The 9,622-nt window shown below is 32.6% G+C and overlaps 1 protein-coding gene and 1 long non-coding RNA gene across 7 annotated transcripts; one reads left to right on the plus strand and one right to left on the minus strand.

The window, feature by feature from the left end:
• Window positions 1–519: 519 nt before the first annotated feature.
• Window positions 520–3,033, minus strand: LOC116025854. 6 transcript variants are annotated; one of them, XR_004099734.1, is made up of 6 exons: window positions 2,796–3,033; window positions 2,073–2,510; window positions 1,798–1,908; window positions 1,536–1,703; window positions 1,103–1,377; window positions 520–896 (listed from the first exon to the last, which is right to left on the minus strand). XR_004099734.1 is itself a non-coding variant. In XM_031267222.1 (2 exons), the coding sequence occupies exons 1-2, from the start codon at window positions 1,677–1,679 to the stop codon at window positions 1,102–1,104; spliced, it is 420 nt and encodes a 139-aa protein (XP_031123082.1). In that variant the 5' UTR covers window positions 1,680–2,055; the 3' UTR covers window positions 520–1,101. The 6 variants fall into 6 exon arrangements, 1 of the variants encoding a protein (XP_031123082.1); XR_004099735.1 differs by lacking the exon at window positions 1,103–1,377; XR_004099733.1 differs by having other exon boundaries at window positions 520–1,377.
• Window positions 3,034–8,094: 5,061 nt separating this feature from the next.
• On the plus strand, window positions 8,095–9,622 carry LOC116026211. The gene is made up of 2 exons (XR_004099793.1): window positions 8,095–8,189; window positions 8,283–9,622. It is a non-coding gene; the product is annotated as an uncharacterized LOC116026211 (long non-coding RNA).

Raw genomic sequence — 9,622 nt, forward strand, 5'->3', positions numbered from 1 at the left:
ATTTATATAAATAAAAAAATGGTCTTCATCTCTGGCCAAAGATGAAGATCAAGTCTTCGGCTGTATTTCCCATCTTCTACGGTTGTATTTGCCATCTAAATTTGCATCCTAGCAAAGAGAGAATTTGCCTTCTTCTAAATTTGTGCTTGAGAGAGGGATAATATTTTTCATAAAAATTTATGTGCAGATATCTCAAAAATCTTGGGCCCTAAGATGAATTTGAAAAACTCATTTTCTCGCACTAAACTTGATAGTAACATTTTTTGCAAGATGTCACAGCTTTGTGACAATCAATCTTAGCGTCTGTATTTCAAAAAGTCAACTAGAATTACATTCATCTCAAGGATACTCACTTCCATTCACCACTCATGAATGAGTTTGAATGTAAAAATTACACCAACAATAAGGTGGTGTAAAGCATAATTAGGCCTAATATATTAATAAACTTTGAAATAAACAACTAGAGTGGTGTGATGAATTAAAAACCAAAAAAAAAATAAAAATAGTAAGCTCCAAAAGTTATATACAAGCTAACCATGGCACATTGCAAAAGTTATAGAGCATATCATTCATAGAAGGAAACAAAAGGATTTGAGTCCAATAGTAAAAATACAACAAGACTTTTAAAAGAAAATCATTTTTGCTTTTCTAAGACACGAGGAAAATTGAAAACCTCTTGCAAATTATGGGTATGCATGAACAACGACAACCTTCTTGAGTGTTAAAAAGAGAGCATAAAGAGAGCATAGGAAAGCAAACAAGAAATGCCTTGACAAAAAAATATTTCTTTCCTCGACCCTCACTGCGAAGAACTTTGTGCATGAGCCAAACTAGCTAAGCCGTTACTTCCAAAACATCAATGCAATGTTGTCACCATTAGGCTTCATTCCATCAACCTTCCAAAAATAATTTGGGACAAAATTGCATTAGGGAATAAAAAACAATACAAACAATCAAAACTTCACTGAATAAGGTAGCTGTGAAAATGAATATTATCGATAAGCATATCTCAAGTTGCCACAAGATTGGGCACACACACAACAACTGAATGGAATGCAGAGATTTTCATAGAAACTTGTTTTTTCAATGGAAATATACTCACTAGACAATAATAATTTTCATTTTTGTGGAGGCAACGGGAAGATCCAAAAGCTCCTGCATAATTTCAGTAGAGTCCTTTTTGCAGTGATATTTCTCACGAACAATGACAACCTTTTCAAGTGTTGAAAAACTAGCAAGTAGTTTCTTAATGAAAAGCATTTCAGAATGTGACCCTTTAAATGAGATAAACTTCAAAGCATGGAGCATCTTATTTGTTAGAGCCACATCATTAAGTTCCAACAAGGGGTCCATGCATTCAGTAGTCACTGAATTGAGCTATAGACAAGCATCAAATACAGAGAAAAGAAAACTCAATCAAATCAACATTTACACAATTTTATCCGAAATGAACTATATGAACTCAAAATTTTATCCAAAAGAAAACAATATGAAAATGAACAAATGAACTATTTATCAATAAATATGAAGATTACCCCAATTAAATTGATATCCAGTTCGCATAACTTAGGGCATAATTGCAGCAAATGAGCAAGCACAGAAGATGATCTGTTAGTTTGGGGATTGAATTTTTCAAAACGTGAAAGCTTAAGGTATTCCACATTCAGTCGAAATCCCATCCTGGTGGATTCTTTAACAAATCCCTTAAAAATCAAATTGAAAGAAAGTAGAATTAATTCCTTTAAAAGAATTTATAAATAAACAATAGTCAGATAAAGAAAAGTTATGGCTAAATACCTGGACACAACCACCCAAAACAAGAGTAGAAATAGATCTCAAGTCCAAGTTAACCGGGAGAAATTTGCCCAACCCGTTAGATGAGAAAGATTCGATTGTTAAACTACGCAGCTTTGGAGCAAAAGAAAACAATTTATGCTTCTTCTCCAAAAGGTTGGAGCAAAAGAAAACAATTTATGCTTTGGAGCAAAAGAAAACAATTTTCATATTTTATCCAAAAGAAAACAATATGAAAATGAACAAATGAACTATTTATCAATAAATATGAAGATTACCCCAATTAACTATTTATGCTTCTTCTCCAAAACGAATGTAGATCTCTTCAACACCTTTATGTGTGACTAAAAGTAACCACTGGTCAAAGTCATAAGACCGAGACCTAATTGCAAGTATCCCAACATTATAAAAACAGAGAACAAATTTCTGAATTGTTCCTTTGTGCAGCAGGAGAACTTTGTTGATCACGTATAAACTTGCAGCTGATTTCTTGACATACTTGCTAGCATGGCAATGTTTATTATTAATATAATGAAAGAACCCATGATCAAAATTGAGTTGGGTAAGACGAAGCCAAACATCTCTCCAAATGGAAGATAACACAGCGGTTTTAGCAGCATCTTGAATTGGCAAGAATCCCAAGATGTGGTCAAGTATATCCGCAGGAAGTTGACTGATTCTATCTCTCACTGGTGCCATAATCCAATAACCTAAACCTATGCAAATTAACTAACAAATGAATCAAAACTTAAAACATAGTCCAAAATGGGCTCACTTGGCCATAATAATTAAATTGCAGGTCTTAAACACAGACAAGTTTATAGGAATATGCCAACCATCATACACGGACTATGCAGAGTAGGAATTCAAAACAAACAAATTTCTAGCATTCAAACTTTGTAAACCTAAATTTTTTATCCCGAAATTTTAAAATCAAAACTTAATCCACATACATACGTACACACAGTAGCAGCAAAGCAAATTAGGTTTGAGAGAAAAACCTGGAATCCAAACGCCAAAAGAGGAGAGAGACGGCGAGCAGCGTCGGAGGATAAAGTGTACTGGTTTTCGTCTGGGGACAAAGATGAAGGAAGATCAAGTCTTTGTCTGTAGGGTGACTATGAAGAAACTGTTGGTCATTAGCTGGGAAACGAAGAGCCTATTTGTGTTTGAGCGGATCGGAGGGAGTATTTGCCTTCTTCTAAATTTGTGTCAAGAGTGAAGGAGATACAATTTCTCAAGAGGTGAAAGAACTTGAAAAAGATTTCTACGGTATGAAATCTCATTTTCTACTGGTTCACTTTTATTCTGATTTAGTAAGATATGATGTGTTATTTTCATTTTATTCGTTTCAAATAAAGTGCTAACATTAAACTTTTATACGGGAGAATAAAAATATAGAGTAGAATTTGAGAATTCAAAATAGTATTTTTCTTTGAAAAATGGGTGTGGCAAATATTGATCTCCACACGTAATCTATGCTTATTGGCTCGAGTAACATATGTACCTATTAGGCCCTCCTCAATTGTTTTGTTTTTTGCACAAATATTAAGGTGCCACATAGGAGGAAAGGGGAAGCAAAAAAGAAAAAAAAAAAGTGAAACAGAAAAGCAGAGGAAAAAATATATATTGTGGTGGATGGAAAGTTTGGGATTGAACATCATAGTAATGCATGGTTAGGAGGTGGGGATTGAATTGTACAAGGATTTCCATATCCATCATATTGGTTGCCCTCATAAGATTGACAATCATAGTATCTTCCATGATCCATCATGAGAATCCCTTACAATCAAATCAAAAGATATAGACTTGCAGGCACATTAGCAAAATTTTTTATTTTATTTATTTTTTGGTTTTTTTGGTGATTAAATAAAATAAAATAAAAACTTGATCTCCTAAGAATTCACTAACTTTAATGCTAGAAATAAAACAATCACACAATACAATCAAATAAACCAATACCCGGCAACGGCGCCAAAATGTGATGAGTATAGATGTGAGTGTAAATATGGGTGTAAAATGTCGTATCGCTGAGGATTGGGGCTATGGCATGTATTGTGTGACTTATTAAATTCTAGGCACTCAAGTATTGGAATTCACTAGAATCCAAGCAAATTATAATTAAATATGGGAAATAAAAAGAATGCAAATAAAATAAGGGATAAATTATATGATAAAAGAGTGGGGACAGATTAGGAGTATTGCAATCTTGATGCTCTAACAAACTCAAAATTAGGGAAAAACAATTAACTAAGGGATTTATTGGTAATGCACTCAAGAATTCAAGTTAGCTACTTTCGTAATCAATAACAAGAATTAGGCTAAGATTGCCCCACTTTCGTGATGCATCAATCATAACCTTAAACACAAAAGCATTATAAGGCCCCAAATTACCCCTATTCTCATAGTAGGAAAATTTGGGTTGAAATTGGTTATGCTGAGTCTTTCACCCAACTTTCGTTGTGATGAAATCCTCTCTAAAACAAATTCATAAAAGCTACGCATCAATTATCAATAAGAGGAAAATATAATCCAACTCAAACATAAACCCTAGGTAAACAATTATTTCCCTTTATGCAATAATCACAAATCTAGCATCAAGAATAGCAATAGGACCCTAATCCAAACCCAAAAGCTAACTACTCATGCATCATAAAAGTAAATAAAACAAAGCAATAATATAAAACCATAAACATAGCAAGAAATCTGAAAAGAAAGTAAATAAAGGAATAAGAGAACTTTACTGATGAAGAACAAATCCAACTTCAATCCGAGATTCCAAGCTTGAAATTAAATAATCTAATATATAACTAATCTAAATTATGCTAGGGAAATATAAAGAGATCAGAAGGGGAAAAATAAACTAAAACTAGCTAGGACTGGAGCTCTGTAAGGAAACTTCTTAAATTGTAGAGAATATGTAAAATATATAGGAGATAGATGGGCCTTGGGCCCATGAGACAACTTCCAATTCTTTTCCTATTCTTATTCTTGTTTCCTATTCTTTCTTTTGGTAATTTCATTTTTCTTCCAAAACTTGTCCAAACTGCTCCAAAATTCTTCATTTCCTGCTCCTTTTGGATAATTCAACCCTTGTAACAATATAACACACAAACAATTCTCAATTTCACTGGGATAAAGAAAATAAATATCAAAACAACTAAAATAAGGGGTGAATTATTGTACAAAATAGTAGATATCAAAAGTTCAGTTGTGTAAGATTGGACCAGTCACCTCTCCAAATGGAAGATAAAACACCTATACTAGCAGCATTTTTAATTGGCAACAATCCCAATATGTGTGGTCAAGTATGTCCGCCGGAAGTTGACTGATTCTATCTCTACCCTGTGCCATAATCTATAACCTTAATTCAAATTAAATAACAAATGAATCAAAATTAAAAACATAATCCAAAAATGAGTGAACTTGCTTGTCCATAGTGATTAAAGTGCAAGTCTTAAACATAAGCAGGATTATATATAGGGATATGCCAATAAAGAACATGAACATTGGAGTATGTAAGGTATAGTAGAAATTAAACATATATTTCTCCCATAATTTAATCCACTAAAAATATATCAGCCCTACCATTCAAGTAGACCGGCAGTGGGCAGATAATGCTGGTTGAAATAAAAATAGCTTGTTTGGCCTTCTATTTATAAGATCACATTTTCAAAGAGTAATAGTAATACTATTACAGTACATTTATTTGTTCTTATCCATATTTCATTTAATGCTGACTGATACATTTTCAAAGGGTTGCAAAAATCCCGCTTAGGCGTCGGTTAATCTCCGCCTAGACTCTAGGCGCCGGTCGACCGCCTAACGTATCACCTTAAATGGTGGCCTAGGCGGTTGGCCGGCTAGGCGACCACCCAGACCACCTAAGTACTGCCTAGGGCGCTTAGGTGCTGACCGCCTAGGCCTCCTAGGCACCGACTAGGCCGTCTAGTCGATTCATTAACTATTATTTTTTTAAATGGGTTATTTCACTTAAAACAACATTGCTTTGAGCGAAATAACCCTAAATTGTACAAACTCTAGATATTTTTTAGGTTAATATTTAATATTTTAGTACTAACTATTAAAGTATTATATAATTTATAATTATTATTCTTTAAAAAATTAAAAATACTTAAACAAATTTTTAAAAATAAAAAATAAAATAAAAAATATGCGGGCGCCTAGGCGCCGATTAATCCCCACCTCGACGTCCTAGGCGCTAGGCGCTCCCCGAACGCCTAGCAATTTTTTCAACCATGATTATTATTGTTGTTGTTGTTGTTTGATCCATGTAGTATGAATTAGGAGATCACCTGGAGCATTATGCATGGCATGTAATATTATTATTATTATTATTAATGATATGAATGAAGTTATTAGTTATAATATTGTTATTGTTAGTGCTATTATTATTATTATTATTATTATTATTATTATTATTATATACGTGTGTAGTACGGGGTAGTAAATAAGGCAATACTATTGGCCTATTGCCTTCTTCTTAACTTTTTTTTTTTTAAAGAAAGTGAAAAGAAGGCAATGGTTTGTGGAATTTTCGATTTAAAAAAAATAGTCTAATTGCCTTCTTTTCAAATAGAGTTTTGAACAGAGGTAATGACATTAGTACTTTACACATTTTTGTTTAGAATTTTAAATCAACACATTTTTGTCCAAATGATGTCAAATCCACACAATTATGGATAGTCTCCAGATGATAAGAACAATAGTTTTCGGAATAAACTTATTATTGATCAATCCATGATAATAATTCAAAGTACATAATGAAATGATGTATATTTAAGGATAAACAAAATCTACTATACTAATTTCAAGCCAAAGAGAGTTAGGCCTAAAATGGGTAGAAAAAATGGCGGTCAAATTATTTAATCAAATAGATGATTCAGATGAATTATATTATTAATAGAGATTATCTAATTTAACCTTACTTTTATGATTATCCGTTAAGTTTCCGTTAAATATTCTCTTCTCCGTTAATATTCCGTTAACTTCTAACTTACCCATTAATTTCTATAGGAAAGGTCTTAGGTTCGAACCTAATCTCAATCAAATTTGACATAATTAAGTTTCCCACTCTATTTACTCTTATTAAATTAAATAAATTAGTAGGTACAACAAAAAATGATACATATGTATTTCTTTAATTTAGAATTCTATGTCTACAATACCTTTATTTGAAAAAATTATTCATTATCAAAAATTAAATTAAATAAGAGAAATAATTTCATTAGTTATATTGTCTTTATTTTCTCTCATGCAAAGATTCTTTACATTCAAATTTATCAATTGATATTCATTACATTGTCCATTATCTTATTTTTACAATATCTTGTAATTAAATATCAAAGTTATAGTTTTCAAAAAAAAAATATCAAAGTTATAGTACAAAATAATGTTATATATTTATTTACCTAGTATTTTATTAATACTATGAAAAAAAAAATTAAAATAATTTGAAGCTAATTATATTAACTACTTGGGGATTGGTTATGTTGACAAAGAGAATACTCAAATAACCCAACAAATTGAAGCAGAATCGCTCTATTTTACTCTTATTGAATTAAATAAATTAGTAGTTACACCAAAAAATGATACATGTGTATTTCTTTAATACCATGAAAAATATAAAAAAGAATAGTTTGAAACCAATCATATTAACTACTTGGGGGATTTGTTGACAATGAAAGTACTCAAATAACCCATTACCCAGCAAATTGAAGCGAGAGACTACATACCTTTTAATATTTTTGGAATATATAATATTTTAAAATTTCAAATTTTTATTAATTTATTTAATCTTTTTTCTTAAACTAGGGATTTCTTTATCCACAATAACTCATTCAACAATAATGGTTGAACCAAATGAACCCCAAGCAGAACACCTAAAGGAAAGTCCATAGCTCCTATATCATAATCTCATTGCATGACTATCGATTTAGACTATCATTTTTAGACCAAATATTTAGACGACTATCGATTTTACAAGGTTGCAAACATTTATTTTAGTAATAATTATAATGAATTTTCTATATTATCTTGGATTCATCTACTTTGAGTTAGATATTTAGATAAAAAAAATTCGACATTCAATTACCCATGTATAAACTTTTCCTATATAAATATTTATTTTAACATATTCGTGCAATGCGCGTACGTAAAACTAGTAGGAATAATAAATGATAATATTCCTAGAGAGATGGAAAATAAATTATAGTGTGTGCCGCTAAAATACAGAGTCTCAGTATATATAAACCTCATAAGATTGAGGGTTGATATCTATCTATGCACTACCGTGCTGGCTAGGGTTAGGGTTGGAGATTCAATTAAGTCCATCGCCTCGTCTCCGCCTTTGCCGACATTTCAGCACCGTCGAGGTACGTACGTACTGCATGTGGGTGTTTTCCGCAACGCAAATCCTTAGCTCTACAAAACCCTAAATTAGCATATATTTTCGATCGAATTTGCAGATTAAAGAAGATGGACTACGCTTCAAAAAAATTGAAGAAGATGGACGACGCTACTTCCATAGCTTCTCTTCCCCAAGAGATAATTCTCAAAATTCTCACCACTCTCCCTCCCAAATCTGCAGTCTCTTTCAGGTGCACCTCTAAATTCTTCTATTCTTTCATCCCTCAGCCGCACTTCGCGTTTAGAATCCTCTTCTGGGTCTCATCCACAAATCTGAACACTGTGGGATACACTACTGAAGAGAGCCATGGAAGGCTCCAACCCAGCAGTCTCCAATGCTCAGCAGATGAATTGCAGCGTTTTAAACGACTACGACTGGGTGGTTCAAGCTTTGCAGATGGCAAGCTAAGCTTTGTCTGTTCAGCAGAAGTGGAGAGATTACTATCTTGGACCTTAGTACAAGACAACATATTTCTCTTCCCCAAACATTTGTGGAGCCAGAGCCAGGGTGTAGGGACCGGTGGACAAAAATGAATTCCAGTGTCGAAAAGGTACAAGGTTTTGAAGTCAGAATTATACGGTAATATTACTCACCAATATCACCAGGGTATGTTGAGGGTTTTAACTCTTGGGGTGGATGAATCATGGAGGGCGGTGACTACAGAAAACTCCTTCCTCCCTCGCAAGCCCTATGCTAGCTAGTGTTCAAATTGATGGTATTATCTATTTGATACATTTTAAGATAAATTGCATGAATGAACAAGAAATAATTGTATTTGATATTGAGACGGAGAATTTAATTAGGGTGATATCTTTTCCCTATATATTCCAACACTCACGTGTTTCGCCCATGACGTATCGAATTAAATGGTCGACTAGCTTATATTTATGTTGATGTAAAAGAAAGGACCCGAATATTTGTTTGTACTTTGGGACTGGAGTGGGACAAACATGAGGTTCCTCTTACATTGGAAGAGGCAAAAATTATTAGCCAAGCTGAATTCATGAGCTTTACAACCAATAGTATTGGAGAAATTGTGTTCTTGGGAGTATGCCTCCTACAATTTTAATTTATGCATGGGGAACACAATTATGGCGAAAGTTTGAGATTACTGGTTATTCACCTTTTGAAAATTTGAGAAGGATGATTGTGCATGCTATAGAAGAAAAAGTATATTTTTCTGAATAAATTATTCAGAAGATGGATCGGATTGGAGATAAGCGAAAGAATAGATTGAAGATAAACTTAAAGCTTCCGTACGTGTATGTTAGCCAAAGCCAAAGGGAAATTAAAGTATATTACTGAGTCTGAATGAATTAGAATATTTAGTTTATTTTCATAATCTGCCCATCTTGTATTACTTTTATCTAAATGGATTTAATTTATCTTAATTTTATA

This window comes from Ipomoea triloba, chromosome 7 (genome assembly GCF_003576645.1).
Source record: "Ipomoea triloba cultivar NCNSP0323 chromosome 7, ASM357664v1".
Classification (NCBI taxonomy): Eukaryota; Viridiplantae; Streptophyta; class Magnoliopsida; order Solanales; family Convolvulaceae; genus Ipomoea; species Ipomoea triloba.

Excerpts from the sequence above, each read along its gene's own strand:
- LOC116025854 (XM_031267222.1), bottom strand. The coding sequence starts at position 1,679 with ATGGGATTTCGACTGAATGTGGAATACCTTAAGCTTTCACGTTTTGAA. Across the intron at positions 1,378-1,535 it reads TGGATATCAATTTAATTGGG|CTCAATTCAGTGACTACTGA; the intron begins GTAATCTTCATA and ends GCTTGTCTATAG.